A 17469-nucleotide genomic window follows, 5' to 3' on the forward strand; every position below is an offset into this window, starting at 1 on the left:
GTGGTTCTCAACCTTTTTAATGCCGCGACCCCCAACTAGTCGTAAGTCGAGGACTACTCAACCGGTCGTAAGTCGAGGACTACTCAACTGGTGCAGCAGTTTGCAGAATGGGACTTTTGGCAGGCTCAGCATGGCAGAGACAGCCTGGACAATTCCTATTGGCTTTTGAAAACCAATAGAATTAGACTCTATTCAAGAGAGTCTATTCTATTGGCTTTCAAAAGCCAGTAGAATAAAAGGGAGTAGCACAGCTAAGGAAAAGGGAAAAAAATGGCGGACAGCATGGTTTGGTGACCCCCGTGAAATGGTCGTTCGACCCCAAATGGGGTCCCGACCCACAGGTTGAGAACCACTGTTTTAGACAATCTTTTGAGGAGATTACTACAATTGCCTAGTTCAATTTTTAAATAATATAGATTTCTAATTCATTGGTACTTTAAATGTAATTAATTAATTGTCAAGCAATGGGAAAGTTGCAAACTAAGGAGCAGACAGCATCACTGGTTACATGTTAGTGTACAGTAATTACATACTTGCAAAGTAAATAACACCCTTCCCAAGCTGGTGCCTTTCCTATATATGCTGGGATCAAACATGCAGAATTCCCAGCCAATAAGCTAGCTACATATCCCAGAGATTGCAAACTGGATGCAGTGGTGTGCATGAATGACTTTGGAGACAGGAGAAAGAAAAGCAGACTAGGCAACAGTTAGATAAGAGACAGCTGAATCAGCAGAAGAAATGAGTGTGAGGCCAACATCTCAGAAGGGACCCTCCTTGATTATAAATATGGGGGAGAGAGGTATTTTCAGACTTACAAGATTCTAGTTAATGTAATCTTACAATAATAATGTTAGATCTAGTTCATCTGAGGGTGCTTCTAGTCTGGCCTATTTTGCAAAGCTGACAATTGGAGACAGATTTGAATTAGAATTCTGAATTAATCACAAAGTTCCTTGCCCTCCTGTCACATCATTCCACCCATAAGAACACTCAGTCTTATTGCCAAATGTCTCATCGTAAGAAAAAGCCATGGTCAGAATCTAAGCTACCTAAAATTAAAGCTTGCATTGATACTGGGGTGCTGCACAAGTGAACGGACTAATTCAAACTCTGAACTATTCAATCCTCTCTTGGGAATTAATTCATTCTCTCCTAATAAAAGCAAGCAACTACGGGGTGGAAATGCCACATTCATACAGCAGGAATCAGCAGAACCAAATCATGTCTTTAATATGTATGCCCTATAATACTTCATGCAAACAAGTACATTCAGTAGCGTATTGCATAAATCAAATTATTCCGACAGAATCTGTATTAGATTTGAATTCCCCCGATTCCCAGACAGTCTGAACATGCTTAGTGGGACTTATGGGTGTTAAAAGCCAACACATCCAGAAGGCACTAAGTTGGGAATGCTGTTGTACAATAACTCCACTTCCAACCAATTTACATAAATGAGGGCATATATTTTGGTATACATAGAAATGTAACCATGTGGAGACAAAAATGCCAACTTAAGCAAAGCTGTCCAGGTGGACTGAATTAAATGTGGTCTTCTAGGATTGTCGCTTCAAGTACAACCCTCCAATTTTACCAGTTAAATTTCTGTTTCTCTCTGTACAGCCCAAGTCCACATGCAATCTGTCTCTGCAGCCATACCCTGATTTCTACAGGAAAACAGATGCTCCCGCTTAGAAAAAGGAGACAGCTATTTTAGACAGAAAACATGACTGAGACACTATAGCAATGCTCTACGAAAAAAGGCACTGTTAATGATTAACTCAAGATATGTCTTCTGGGGCGATACTATTTAAAGGCACAGCAGAACCTCTGATCAATGCTCTGTTCAGCTTTCACAACTCAGTGCTCTCCAAATGTGCCAAATTCCCATTATCACCAATGAGTGCTGTCATACTGGCAAGAGAAGACAGGTTTTGGTCAAACATATCTGGGGAATGCCTGTTCCACAAGAACAATCGGTTCTCTTCTTAAAACTCTCTCTGAGCTCAATCCAGTTTCATATATAAGAATTCTAGTCAAGTGGACACTGCCCAAGCCTGGTGCCCTCCCAGTGTCTTTGGTATCACCTACAAAAAATACAGTTCTACGGGAGTTCATTTCTCCCATCTGAATGAGGGTCCACTAATTAAACTGAAGAGCTTGATTCTGGAGCATAGTTTGATTAGGCCTACATAAAACAGGACACCACAACAATATTTGCACATACCCAAAACATATTCACATGAAAAAAAAAAAAAAGGCCAAGGCAAATAATTAAATATTTCTTTTGGTCAAGATCTTCTCACACAGACAAATCTGCACAGACAAGTGGGCAATCCACTAAGCGTCACTCCAGTGCAAATTGATGGAAACTGCATGGCAGCAGAACGTGATAGGAAAATGCGGGGGGGGGGGGGGTGTTGTTTCCAAGAAAATACAGTTCTCTGAAACACCAGCTGCAAGGATGGTAAAAGGGGAAGACACAGAAGACTCTTATCTCATAGACAATTCTGCCTCTGTTTGCAGTTAGACACTTCTGGCTCATATTCCCCTTTCCTCCATCAGTGTGGAGAAGAGAGAGGTGCGAGGGGATTATAACTGAACACACTAAATGCATGCACATTTTATTATGTCTCCTACTTCCACACAGATTCTCCCACCTCCTGACAAAAGGACATAGTTCCAGTGCTTCCTAGAAACAAATGCTGTTTGGTTAAGAACAGGAGGAAGGATAGACAAACCATCCTAGATTCTGTCTACTGAAACAGGAACAAAATACGGAGAGAACTCTGTGTGCTGATCAAACATATAAAAAAACGGGCATAGGTAGATCTGTAAGCATCTCATATCCATGTCTGTTGGTTGACAGCAGAAACGATGAGGAAAGGGTCTGTCACCAGCCTCATCGTAGATGTAAATAAGAAGGGATGGTGTAATTGAAGAGCAAGTAATCCATCTTGTATAAATTAAATAATCTTCTTTGGTAGAAGGGGCTGATATTCTTGAAGAACTTTGCAGTCAGGTTATTGTTGGTTCTGATGGTCTTAGACGAGGAGGGGAACTTGATGCCTGCATCAGCCCCAACCAATTGCAAGATATAGTTGGCATCGTCAGTCAAGGTCTCATACTTGCCAATGATATCATAATGGACAATGCATGGATGGCAAAGGGAGTGCACTCGCTCCCAATGTTCGTTGAAAGGCTCCTCACGCTGGGTCTTTGGATCCAACAGATAGTACACAAACTCCTCAAAACGCACGTCATCGCCACTTTCCAGGGCCTCGCTGCTAGGGTCCTGACGGTGCCGCCGGATTATCTTGGTCCCGTAGCGCTTATGGAATGCCGTGTTGTAGCTACGGGTGAATTTGTTACGGTAGGCTGAGACCAGCCGTTCCAGAGGCTCCCGTACAAAGATGAACTTGAGGTAGTTGCGCAAGCGGTAGTTGATCTCAGGAGTGCTGTACTCGGAGAGAGTGCGAAGGTTGGCAGGTACATGAGCTTCATGTGCTGGGATTTCCAGGGGGTCCTGGTACTTGCCCTGCCCTGTCAAGACCATCAAGACCCTCTTCCAATTAGTGCAAGCCACCTTGGGGACATAGCAGTAGAGCAGCTCATGAACATCATCCACCACCAGGTGCCGCAAGTCATCTGGAGTTAGGAGGCGTCGCTTGCGGGTATAACGATGGCACATACTGCTTAGCAGCTCTCTCCTGTGCCGATGAGTTGCCTGCAGGGAAGATTGCTCAAGCTGAGGAGACATGAGACAAGGACATAAGGAGGAACAGGAGTCACTTCATGCTATGTGCCAAGCTCCTTTCATTAGATCCCAAGAATACTCTCCCCTACATGCTGCCGATACCTATACACAGGAGCTGATATCTTTGGACACCTTTAAGATTCATCAGTAGTCTTAACTTTGGTTATAATTGCTCCTTAAAGTGGTGCTCTTACCCTTTAATAGTGAGGAATTAAAGGTTAACAGAAAGTAAAAACTGGGTAAACCCGGGGGTCCTTTCAGGTGGAACATGACTGTAACCTCAGAATTCCCAACTAGAAAGTCAAAATCTGAGATTTGGAGCCCACAAATTCTAGGTCATCAGACTGGGAAGGACCAGTTTAGAAAGCAGATTACTTAACCAATTTTCCTATACTGTATCTCATTTTCAGTCTTAGAAATGCTGTTAAGGAGCAGCAACAGTGAGGGGAAATGGTAAGGGTCTAAACAGGTTCCATTTATTTTGAACTTAATTGCTTCTATGATTGATATTTCAACTGAATGTATCTGTCTACACTGAGGAGAGGGGTATAAATTCAAAATTTACCTATCCATCAAAATGTGGATTCTGAATGGAAATACTCCCATACTATTTGTCATCAGCTCTTTCAAGGTTTCCAAATAACATCGATATGTCCTCTGAATGAAGGACTCTGTTGCTTCTTTCCTTTCCTCAATCATCTCTGATTTTGTTTTAGTGATATGGAATGATAGATATGAACAATGTTAAAATGCATTGGTTTAGTATGGAGGGGCATCAAGGCCTACACCAAATGCCCAGCTGAGTGCTCTTAGCCGCAGCAAAATACTCTTGGACCAAAATACTGTAAATGTAGGTCTATCTCCATGATTTGCCCTTGGCTATTTCAAGTTTCATTTCTTCCCATAATTGGAGACCTTTCCTAGGAGAAAAGGGTGCCTCAGGTCACCAGGGATTTCAGCTTGGCTCTTGAAGGTATGACTCACGACAAAATCAGGAAATACCTTTCTTTCTTGGAGTTTATTCTTGATTTCCTATAACTTCTGGCTAATGGTGGACTTCTTTCCTTCTTTTTTTTAATTCTTCCCTGTCTATCTGACATTTTGTAGCACTTCACCTAATGAAAAGTTCAGAAAAATCCCTGAAACTTTTAGGGCCTTTTGCAACATTTTGGTTCTGGGAAAGATACTATCCATGTATGGACTTCAGATATCTTTTGAACTTTCCTTATAAAAGCATAAAGTAGAACCTGTTTATAGGGACAAAAACTTTTCCTTCCTCCTAATTATAGTTAAAACAAGGTGCTTATTTGCAGTTTGACTAAATATATATAAAGCTCTCCTTTCATAAAGAGAGACAGATGAGCACATTTAGTATGCCATAAACTTCGTAAGTACACTTCTTCAGATGCACACACTCTTAGGTCAGGGGTGGGTGGGCACATTTAGGATGCGGAGCACACGTGATATGTGCCCTCTTGTTCAATGACTTTTAGTGGCGGGGCACATTCTTTTTATAAGACAATGGCTGCAGCCAATTACAAAACAGCTTTTCACCAGAAGGCAAACAGGTAAGATTTGCCTGCTAGCCCAACCCCCAATTCTCTAGAATACTCCTCCCCTCCTTCACTCCCCTCCCTGAAAGCAGATGGGCACACTTATAACCAAAGAACTGAGATATGGTTACCCGCCATTTTATTTTTTCATAGAAACCTGAAGACTTCATAGAAACCTGAAGATCCACCATTTTATTTTTTTCATACAAACCTGAAGCATGGCTGGAAATAAAGATTATGCTAAAGTTTGGTTCATTGCTTTGCAACCCGCCTATTCAAATCATTACTTCTCATTAAAAGAGTCTTAAAAAGGAAGAAAGGCAAGGTAGGAAGATGGGCAGGTATTCAGAGAGGTATCACAGTGATAGTTTTATCTAATCCTTTTCCTATATTATCTCAAGATTATGTATTTCATTCTTGGAAGTGTCATAGGATCTTATTGTTTTTATTATTCCTTCATTCCTCCCCCTCCCCATATTTTATCGCTTTTTAGACGCTGAATGTGAGATATTTCTGCTTTTCAAGTTACTTCACAGAGAGGTCCATGTAGTTTTCTTGGCAGCATATGAAAGTGGTTTGCCCTCTCTTTCTTCCAGGTGATTTTTTTTCTCTGCTCCCCAATATAAGCTTATTGCCCTGGGAGCACTCGGCAGTCTTCCATCCAAGTACTACCCACCTGTTATGCTATTGCACAAAAAGTTTATTTGAAGTTCTATTTGCATTCACCGTTGTTTAGTGAACCTGAAGATCTATACAAGGTGTTGCAGATTGTTATTCACTGATGCCATGCTTTGTTTTACATCAGGCCAGGATTCCCAACTTTCATCATGAAATCCTGTTAGGCAGAATTCACGTCAAACTACCAATAGAGCTCTGAGACCCACAAGCACTTCATAGTAGGAGATCCTGGAGAATTTCACAATTTCACAATCTGCTTTTCTGTTTGTAGGTGGCTGCAGTAGCCAGTAGATTTTTAAGATGCCTAGCAGGACAATTTTTTTAGGGTTGAGTTCACAGTTCTAAAGTAAACCTCTTTTTGTTGTTGTGAGTTGCGAAGTCATGTCCGACCCATCGCGACCCCATGGACAACGTTCCTCCAGGCCTTCCTGTCCGGTGTCATATCTTTTTGCCTTTTGGTACTGTCTATGGGGTTTTCATGGCAAAGATACTGGAATGGGTTGCCATTTCCTTTTCCAGTGGATCACATTTTGTCAGAACTCTCTGCTATGACCTGTCCATCTTGGGTGGCCCTGCACGGCATAGCTCATAGCTTCATTGAATTACGCAAGCCCCTTCCCCATGACAAGGCAGTAATCCATGAAGGGGAAATCTCTTAAAGTTAGCAAATTAGATAAACATTTGCATTTGCAATATTCTTTAAATATGTAGGCAAGTTTGTTATTCTGGATATATTACTCCTCTCTGTGGGTGTTCATTTAGTCACTTTCATTTAGTTATTTTCTCAGTTCTCGGTTATAACCAGCTCTTATTTCTGAGACAAAGAGAGTTAGTATCCCCCAATTTTGGTTTGTAAAAAAAATGACAAGTAGAATAGATCTGGAATGATTCAATTTCTAAAACAAAAAATTGGCATTCTAGACAACTCAACTCATTCTAGGACTAGTTATCAACATCACTTAGCAATATAATAGATGGTTTGGCAGGTATTAAAAAAGAGATGCTGACATCTCTTCTTACTATATGCCAGTGTTCAAAAGGTACTGACTGGATTAGCAACTTGGCCTCCATGCTTTTCTTTGTGTGTGTATCCCGATTATTTTCTTACATCTGCACAGCCAAAAGGGTAAGGAAAAGGACATGAGGAATTCAGTGACAGAAGGCTTACTTTCACCCATAGGGATTATCCTGTATTTCCAAATTAGGTGGAGAAAACCTACCCTATTTGGCTCTCAAAAAACTTTACAAATAAAATACTTGTGTGTGAAAGCTGTGGGCGGGGTCCAAATCTCCAATTCACAGAACGATATACACAACTTTATAGCAATTGCTGAGATGGGGAGGAAAGGTCACATTCTCTGCATGCAAAAAGAGTTTTCTTCAGCTATTAATTGTCTCTCTATTTGTCATTCACCATCAAAGCTGTCATCAGCCAGAGCACAGAACAAAGTTAAGTTTGGGAGATGTGGAGAGACCTGGCCCATAGAATCTCTAAGAGTCGGACACAACTAAACAGATAACATCCTATTTATAATTGCATTTTATATTTCTATTTCATTGCACTGAAAACCACCCAGTGTTACATTGATTGCCAAGATGGGTGGCATGTACATTAAATAAATAAATAAATAAATAAATAGCCTGTTCTCTTTCTTTGTATACAACTACTTTGCTTTCTGAAGTCCATTTACCTGGTCATCCTTGTAAAGAGTCTGAAGTGGACTTCGACCCGATTTCCTGTGCCAGCTAACCCTCAATATCCTGTCTTCTGCAGCTGGAAAAGAAAAATGGGGGGGGGGGAGGAGAGATTTTAAACATGTGTGGAAAAGTTTTTCTATTTCATGGAAAGTACAGGGTTAGTCATACTTAGAGAAGGAATACAAAAAGTAAAGATGGGAACAGCATTCTTTAAATTAAGATTGATGTTGAACGACCACCCTGTCCTCATGATGGAACTTTCCCAAATATCTAAATGACATAATCTGCCTTTTGTGATTGTCCTGTTTCCTCCTCAAAGAAATATTAGGAAAAAAAAATAGAGGGAGAAAGACAAAATAGCACCAAAGTGGGAAAATCCTTCTCAAAGAGCATTTGGTTAAATTGTATGCTTATATGTGCAGTTTCAGTTGATCTAATAATAGGATTGTCTCACTTGTTCTCTGCCCTGTTTCTCTCCCAAGACTAATTATAAAAAATAGTTTAGGTTTTGCTTTTTTTTCAATAATAATTTTCTCTTTGTATTTTCAATTTTCAGTAAAAATTATTATTATATGATCCTCTAAAGAGAAAGTTCTGGGTACGTTGTTGCCAATATCTTTGAATTCTTCCACAGTTAAAATAATTTTTCCATTCTATATTAGTGGCCTTCTCCTTTAATTATAATCTTTATTTTTTTCTGGTTGCCTCTGGTAACCAGCCTTCAAGGTCTCCTGTTATCATGTTTTTCTTTCATTCAGCACATTTTCCCAGGGAGAGATTTTTCTACATTTAAACTCAACATTTTCATACATATTAGTAAGATTTTAAACAAAATACAGGAACTATGCCTTATGTTTTTCAAATCTTACTTCCAGTCCATCTGATCCCTCATGCCATTTAAAAGCTTTCCAAAATCAACATTCTAATCAACTTTTATTGCTTATTTCCAAATAAAAGTTTTCTCTTTAAGTTTTAAACTTACATAAAACTTCTTTTGCTGCACGTTGAAGGAAAGTCACCCCATGTCATGAAACTCAAAGAAACTATGGCTTGGGCAAAAATGACTGTTCTTGCTGCCAAAGCTCTAAAATCTAAAATCTCCTAGAGGCACCTGGTCTCATCAGAGACAGCATCTGCGAGGAACATTCTGGGTGATCCTAAGTCCTCTTCTTTATCTGGAGAGGACTTTGGGGATCTAATTCACTCACCAGATCCATTTTCCACTACAGTCATCAACTCTGCTAAAAGTAAAGTCTTCAGTTCATCATTGCTTTCCAGAAGTCCAAGAATAGTTATGTTTTTTCTAAATTTGCATATTTTTATTCTTCAACTTTTATTTACTTAATAATTTACTGAAGGGCTGCATGAGCCCCAATTGACTCTGGGAGGAGAAAGAAATGGTGGACTGCAGACAGTTCTATGAAAAGTAGAGCCAATGATCAAGGCAGAATGAAGAGGCGAGTAGACCAGTTCTTCAATTATTTTTCTCTGGACAAGGAGAAGACTTGAGATCATCCCCAAGGGTTCCAAACAGTTGCTTCTCTGGCGAGCACAGAACCCTGGGAAATGAAGGAATGCCCCCCTTACTCAAAATGTGGTTGGTGCCTTTGAAAAGGACATTGAGTTTGTATGCTTCCTTTTCTAAATCACATCCAGAAATTGCTTATCAACTGCTTTTCAACTACTGAAAACTTTTAGATTGACAAGTTTGACAGCACCAAGTTTGACAGTTTCCTTCAGTCCTTAGCAAAAGAAAGTTTTAACTACAAATTTAAGAACTTTTTTAAAAAAATAATAAAAAGCAAAAGTGTGATTAAATCTTTGATTTTAGAAAATTACAAATACATTTGAAATAAGATCTTGGAATTAATTATAACCAACCTTTCCCTCGGGAAAATGCTTTTGTTTTAAATTAAAAAACAACAACAAAAGGTGATCACATGACCTTGGAGCACAGCAATGGCCATAAGTATGAACCAGTTGCCAGGTAACTGAATTTTGGTCACATGATCATGGGGCTGCTACAAAGGTCATGTGAAAAATGGTCATGAGTTACTTTTTTCAATGCCGTTGTAACTTTGAATGGTCTGTAAATGAACTGTTGTAAGTTGAGGACTACCTGCATCTCATAGCATAGTGTTATATGTTCAAAGTGATTAAAAAGCGAAAAGTGTGTGGTACAAGGAACATGTAACATATTCACAAACTCCTTTGATCAATAAGTCAAACCAATAGCCTCAAAAGTCAAGTGTATCAGAGGATAGTGGTATTTACTAATAGTTTCATTTTTGAAACAGTTTTCTTAACAGTTATTTCTTTTTCAATTGAAGTATAACACTTTCTGAATTAGTTCGGCACAACCTCTCTCTAGGATCCATGCTGAACAAATCAGAGATTCCTCTGCTATCTTTTCTTTGCTCTTGCTATTCTCTTTTAAGGCAGGGATATCTCAAAAACTTTTCATGCTTAAGATTCAATAAGTAGCAGCTTCCAGTAATAATTGCCCAATGCATTGTACCTGTTCTTACAACTAAGTGATGTTCTTGTGCAATGTCTTGCCAAGAGTCTGTTCAAACCACAAGAAACCATCTGACTCTTTTGTGTCCCACTTTGAAGTTTCGGACCTGCTGTGCCAATGGCTCGCTTTGGAAAAGCAACATCTGTCAAGGCAGCTCCACCAAAAACATCTTAAGGATTTCTCCTATAATTGCTATGAGGAAAGGGTTTCTCACTAAAAAAAAATGTGTTAGTTTTAGTTTTTTACCACAAGCATATTGATACCTGTTTTCTATTATAGGATCGGTGCTCCCTTTCCTCATGAGTACCATGATAATAATAGAACCACTAAATCTAGGCTGCAAAAGATGATTGCTAAATGAAAGCCAAGATCTAATTTGCTACCTATCCAGGTATTTGCAACTCAGGGGTAATGGCCCTCTTAACAACATATTAGAATAGAACTGGCTTTCCTATATCTCTTCATAACTGCTGTCCAGAGTTGCTGCCTCTGTTGGCATCATTTCTGCAATGTAGAAAGAGATACTCAAGGAAGGTAGATCTCAAAATTTGGGAAACCCTATCTATATAGACTATTGATGGGCACCTGGAAACTGCAACTTTCTAACTATTGTGTAGCTGTTAAAGAAAGAGGGAGACAAAGATTGGTCATAAGTGCTTTCACCAGCAACAGAGATCATCAGAAAAGGAACTTAACCCAACCACAGAAGCTAAACAGTTAGCCTACTCTCCTCCTTGTGTGTCACAGAAGAGCTGATGAAGCAAGTTCCTTCAGCAGAAACCGTTAGTTGGGGCAAGCAACAAAGCTGTTCACAAGGCAGGTTGCTGCTGAAGGAACAGCAAAGAGGAGCTGATGCAATGAACTTAGAGGAAATCAATTTGAGTGGTACAAACAGGCCTCTTCCCCATTTGGCTATACTGTAGTGAAAAAGGAAGTGGGGTATTGCAAGCAATTGTTATTCTTGCCCACAAAATGACTGTTACCAAGATGCAAGTAAAAGCATTTTGCTAAAGTTCTAATGGACATAGATGACCATGGATTTTTTTTTAATGGATATATTTTATTTCTCAGTTTTTACCTAAAGAAATGCCCACTGAATCATTTCAGGGTAGGATCTGGGGAATTAGACTGGGGATTTCTGGTTCCAGACGAAGAACTTAGTCTTTATCTCACTAGCTCTGCCCAAAGGTATTTCTCCTTCCTCTATGCCTTTTCTAGCCATTATCAACATCATGACTGGTATAGTCATTACATCCATTTTTAATGAGATGAAGACGTGAAGAATACCTATCCAATTTGTAGATAGCTGAAATGTACAGCATGTGCATCAAAAATAATCTTGATTCTTTTGAAAAATGAGTTGAAACTAACAGAACAAAATTGAACACATATATGCAAGATTCTTCACTTAAACAAGAAATCAGTTTAATAAGTACAGGATGGCAGCAGCCCATCTTGAAAATTTTACCTATGAAAATATTTGCAGAATATATGAAGTTCTTATTTAGAGACCACAAGCAGCTTGATCATTAAGGAAAGTGGTTGATAAGCAAAATTGCAACTGTGCTTATGATCTTAAAATCATAGAGTTGGAAGAGACTTTGGAGATCTTTTAGTCCAATCTCAGTCCAAAACAGGAGTCTTCATATCATCATGGACAAACGGTTGTCCAATCTTTTCTTGAAAACATCCATCAATGGAACACCCACAAATCTGTGAGGCAAGCTGTTCCACTGCTCAATAGTTGTCCTTATTTCCAGATTGCATCTCCCTCTGGGTGAGCTCTCAGCCATCACTTCTTGCCTACTCTTTATGGAAAATAAACCAACACCCTCTCCCCCAGGACAGCCTTCAAATGTTGGAAGACTGCTCTTTTCTCTCCCCTCAAACTTCTCAGCAAAACATACCCAGTTCCTTTAGCCATTTTCAAAAGACATAACCCCCCAGGCCCCTCATCTTACATACTTCTTCTTTGCTTTACAGACTTGCAAAGGTTATAAATATGAGGATTAGCTGTAAAGTTACTTTATCACCATTGTAACTGCAAATGGTCTCTATACAAAGGCAGCTGTCCCCAACCCCTGGTCCATGGACCAATCCTGGTCCATGGCATGTTAGGAACCAGGCCGCACAGCTGGAGGTGAGCAAAGCTTTGTCTGTATTTGCAGCTGTTCCCCAGCCTTAACATCACCACCTCAGCTCCACCTCAGATTATCAGGCATTAGATTCTTACAGGAGTATGAACCCTACTGTAAACTGCACATGCAAAGGATCTAGGTTACAAGCTCCTCCCCTCCCCCCCAAATTGTCTTCCACGAAACCAGTCTCTGGTGCAAAAAAGGTTGGGGACTGCTGCTCTAAACCTTAGGACATTTCATACCATATTGGAAAAGGGCATTAGGGAGGAGCACACCAAAAGCATTTTGGAGACCAAATGCAATGCACACATTTTCTTCTTCCCATATTCAGAAATACAGATGTTCTGGCCGTAAATATTGAGATCACAATCATCAGTACAGCCGGATTCTCCATCACTACAGGTTTCCCAAGGTGTAAATATCCTGGCTGAAAATCATCCAACTTTATGAAGCAACGAGTGCTATCAGACATAGTTGGAGGGATTTAGCAAAGTCACAGCTGTTAAGTCCAAGAGAAAGAATGCTATTGAAGAAGCGGGACTGCTCCTAGGAGGAACCTTACCTCTGTTCTGCTCATACGATCTCATTTCAAACATCAAGCCCAATTTTACAATGACATGAGTTTAACAGAACAAAACTTAGGTTTTTCCACTGAAATTCTAGCTCTCCAGGCAAGTCCTCTTTTTCCAGACCACGAGGGGATGAAAGCACCTATTTCCAACCACAATAGCTATCATTTCCAGCCATCTGGGGCCATTCAGATGGGTTGAAGTACCACATCTATCACTAACCACAGATTGCACATTTCAGTATTGAGAACTAACCTGAACAAAACACTTGTACCCATTTCACACATTATTTTTTTCTCATATTCCATGTAAATCAGTATTTGTTCAATACAAAATATAGGGGGAGTTTGATCAGGATCAATCGCCAACAGAGATAAGCATTGTCTTTCAATCATTTTAATAGATCTAAATCTAGAAGAGTAGTTTTCAAACTCTGCAACACAGTGCTAGGCTGCATTAACAGAGGGATAGAATCAAGATCACGTGAAGTGACCTTATTAAGACCACACTTGGAATACTGCATTAGGTTTTGGTCACCACAATGTAAAAAAGATGTTAAGACTCTAGAAAGAGCACAGAGAAGAGCAACAAAGATGATTAGGGGACTGGAGGCTAAAACATACAAGGAACAGTTGCTGGAATTGGGTATGTCTAGTCTAATGAAGAGAAGGAGAGGGGTGACATGATAGCAGTGTTCCAATATCTCAGGGGCTGCCACAAAGAAAGGGGAGTCAAGCTATTCTCCAAAGCACCTGAAGGCAGGATGGAAACTAGTCAAGGAGAGAAGCAAACTAGAACTAAGGAGAAATTTTCTGACAGCTGGAACAATTAATCAGTGGAACAACTTGCCTCCAGAAGTTGTGGGTGCTCCAACACTGGAGGTTTTTAAGAAGAAACTGGACAACCATTTGTCTGACAATCATTTCCTGCTCGAGCAGGGAGTTGGACTAGAAGACCTCCAAGGTCCCTTCCAACTCTGTTGTTATTATGTCTGTTATTAAGTTTGAAAACCACTGCTCTGAGAGTAATGATGTTTTGCATCCAGGAACAAGATGTTCCACTAATACACTGTGTCTCCCTAACCTATGGATGGAAACTTGTGATCCTCCAACTGTTACTGATCCACAATTTCTAACATTATTCACCACTGGCCACACTAACTAGGGCTTCTCAAATGAGTTTAATCACTCTTGATGACACAGATGTTACTCATCTCTCAACCACACAAATCACACAGACACATGATGCTGTGATGGCTCAGATCCATTTTACATATATACAAGAATAGAAATGAGAGCAATCAACCACCCTTGAAAAATAAACAAACCCATTGTGGCTAAAAGCACAACAATAATAATCCATATGTCTATATAACAAACTTAACCAAAATATTGTTAAGACTTTGGATACTTTTAACATTTCTAGAACTTTTCACCTGGCATGATTTACCAAACATTGGGGGGGGGGGGGGTTGGAAGGAGAGCTGAATATTTTGAAGTCAGGTCATCTGCATGTAATGAAAATTCTGGCCTAGAAACCAGGAGACTGTGAATTCTAGTCCAGCCATAGTTATGAAAGTCAGCTGTGTGACCTTGGACCAGTCACTCTCAACCTAACACACCTCACAGGGTTGTCATTGTGGAGAAAACGAAGAAGGGATATTAGGTATGTTCACCACCTTGAATTACTTTTAAAATAATAAATATGGGATTTTAAAAATATAATAGCTAAATAATAAAACCTATTTCTACTGTTTTAACAAATCTGGGTCCCCCAATTTCTTTCCCTGCTCTGCCCTAAACAATTTGTTTTATGCAACATCTTGCCTTATAAATGTTTTGGAGACTGAAACAATTACGATTTTCCATTTAAGCTAAAATAGACATTGACCCATAGGAATTTTGCACCTGTATAATACATTCACTTATTACATTTGTACCTTTAAAATGTATTGTCTGTTAATTTCTAACAAATTTTGTAAAAAGAATGGAATTGGGCAGATATGTTATGCATTTCCCAGTACAATCCACTGAAATAAAGGTTTAATAAAAACAACTAACAGTTGCTAATACACAATAGGAAAGATTGCTTTAGCTTCTTTCATGTTTTTTCATGAACAATGAACAGCTTTGCTTGTTCACCTCTTCTGCCATCAATCTTCCATCTTTGGAAAAGAAAACTATCCCAGGTTGAAGCAATATTCTATTAATCAGCAGTGTTATCATCCCCTAACTACTGGACAGCAATAATCACTTTAAACCAAGGTCTTGAAATGGGCTGCCAGTTGGTTCCTATCATTCTCTTTCAAGAATAGGAAGGAAATCAATCTGAAGCTAATCTGGATGAGTTATTAATCTGACTGAATGGGGTGAAGGACAAAGAATGAATGTTCCCTGGTAGCCTTTGAAAGCCTGAATTTAGAAAAGAGTTTTGCTGCTATTGGCTATCTGAAATCAGATATTTTGGGATAGCTTTAACACCCGGCATCCAAGCCCTGAGTAAATGCCTCTCTAATCTTTCCTCTTATTATCATTTTTTGACACAGCACTCTAAATACACCTAGATAGATGGATCTGGTCACCCTTTAACTTTTCTACAAGATTCCAATATTATATTTGGCACTGGTTTTATCCGATCAAGAGATCCAAATCCAAGTTTGCTTCTGAGTCGAGAATTAGTCACAGCCGTACTCCAGTTTTCTCCCTATTAACCCACATTTCAAACTTCCTCTCTCTCCTTTCCAACTAAGCATAAGAAAGGCAAGGAAGTAGGCCAAGAGAATTGCACAACATGGGCCAATCACGTCTGAATCTTTCCTTTCCAGGGAATGAACAGATGATTAAATCTAAATTCATCCAAGAATTGGAAGTATAGAGGCAGAAAATATATCTGCTGTTTGTAATCACTTTATTCACAGGAAATGAGATATACCACCTTCTGTGAAAAGTTTTAAGCATGTGGGGCAGCTTAATAAACTGAAGTTCTAAATTTTATTTTCAGCTGCCTCATTCTGCAACAGAATCCACTATGTTATTTAAAAGCATTGACCTTAGAATATAGAACAGAACAGAAGCTGGAAGGGATCTTGGAGGTCGTCTAGTCCAGCCCCATGCTCAAGCAGGAGAACCTGTACCCTAACCCTAACCTATACCATATCAGACAGGTGAATGTCTAGTCTCTTCTTAAAAATCTCCAATGATGGAGCGCCCACGATTTCTGGGGGCAACCTGTTCCACTGGTTGATTGTCCTCCCTGTTGGGAAGTTTCTCCTTAATTCCAGGTTGCTTCTCTCTTTGATCAGTTTCCAACCATTGTTTCTTGTCCTGCCCTCTGGTGCTTTGGTGAATAACCTGACCCCCTCTTCTTTGTGGCAGCCCCTCAGATACTGGAATACTGCTATCATGTCTCCCCTAATTCTTTTTTTCTTTAGACTAGCCAAGGAAGCCAAAAGAAGTACAAAATGAAAATGTTGTCCCACCGGTAGCATATACAAAATGTTAATCTTTCAAGCTATTGGATTCAGCCATCTCCTTCTCTTTTGGTTGAGTCTACACAAGATATAAAAAGATGTTGAAAATTATACAGTTGCTTTAAAAGCAGAAATTATAGCTCTGGTCAATAATTACCCAGGGATCTTGAAGAGTGACCCAAAAGATTTTTCCTCCTTATTACAGTGCTCCCTTTGCTGTTACTTTGAAGAGGAAAACTGCATTTGTTGGTGGTTTACTTTTATGTCTTAGCTCAAGTTAGCCTTTTAGAATGTAACAATCAACACAAAATGGAAAGAGAGAAAATGGTCTTCTCCGTTGTTGTTAAGGAAGGCGTGGCCATTGTATCTCAAGCCAATCTATCATTAAGTATGAAGGTTAGATGTGTGTTTCCTATACAGACAGTTCCAGGTTCATTTTCCAGCATCACAGTGAGGGGACGAGAAAGAAATCTTAGAACAATGTTTCTCAACCGCAGCAATTTTAAGGCACGTGGACTTCAACTCTCAGAATTCACACACCTTAAAGCTGCTGAGGTGGAGTAATATTGCCCTAGACCAGGAGTGTCAAACTGCCGGCCCATGGTCTGGTTGCATCATGCGGAGGCCACGCCGACCCCAGCTCCGGCAATGCAAAAAAAACTTGTGATACGTCACGTGACGAGTTTGACACCCGTGCCCTAGACAGATGCTGCTGAGAAGGGGGCACAATTTACAGATTTGTAGCTTTCTATATTCTCTTTCACAGACACACCTCTTTGCATCATTATCCATTATGTTTTGAATCATTGAAATCACAACGTCCTATGCCCACACGAGTAAAATAAACCAAGCTCTATAGCCCCTACCGCATTTATGTGGGGGATAAGTAGCATTCTATGATAGAACAAAGTAACAGTTTAAAATTAGAAATAAGGGACTGGGATAACATAACATTCTTGGCCTGTGATTACGAATTCGTAAAAAAGAAAAACAGAATTGGGAGTTGCAGCAAACAGTGTCAGGTGTCATTTTGCCACAGCACTCTTCAATTGCCGTGGCTGAGATGGGGCCCTTGTTATTTTTGGA

General features: G+C 39.7%; 1 protein-coding gene across 1 annotated transcript in view; it reads right to left on the minus strand.

The window, feature by feature from the left end:
• Positions 1-247: 247 nt before the first annotated feature.
• Positions 248-17469, minus strand: part of LOC120302773 (carbohydrate sulfotransferase 11-like) — a 46704-nt gene continuing 29482 nt past the window's right edge. Inside the window, exons 2-3 of the mRNA XM_039331698.1 lie at positions 7683-7765; positions 248-3751 (exon numbers count right to left, since the gene is read on the minus strand). Coding sequence (XP_039187632.1) covers positions 2906-3751; positions 7683-7765 — 929 coding nt within the window. The 3' untranslated portion in view covers positions 248-2905. The remainder of the gene's footprint in view (positions 3752-7682; positions 7766-17469) is intronic.

Source organism: Crotalus tigris, unplaced genomic scaffold, assembly GCF_016545835.1.
Source record: "Crotalus tigris isolate CLP2741 ecotype Arizona unplaced genomic scaffold, ASM1654583v1 scf7180000024437.13266115, whole genome shotgun sequence".
Classification (NCBI taxonomy): Eukaryota; Metazoa; Chordata; class Lepidosauria; order Squamata; family Viperidae; genus Crotalus; species Crotalus tigris.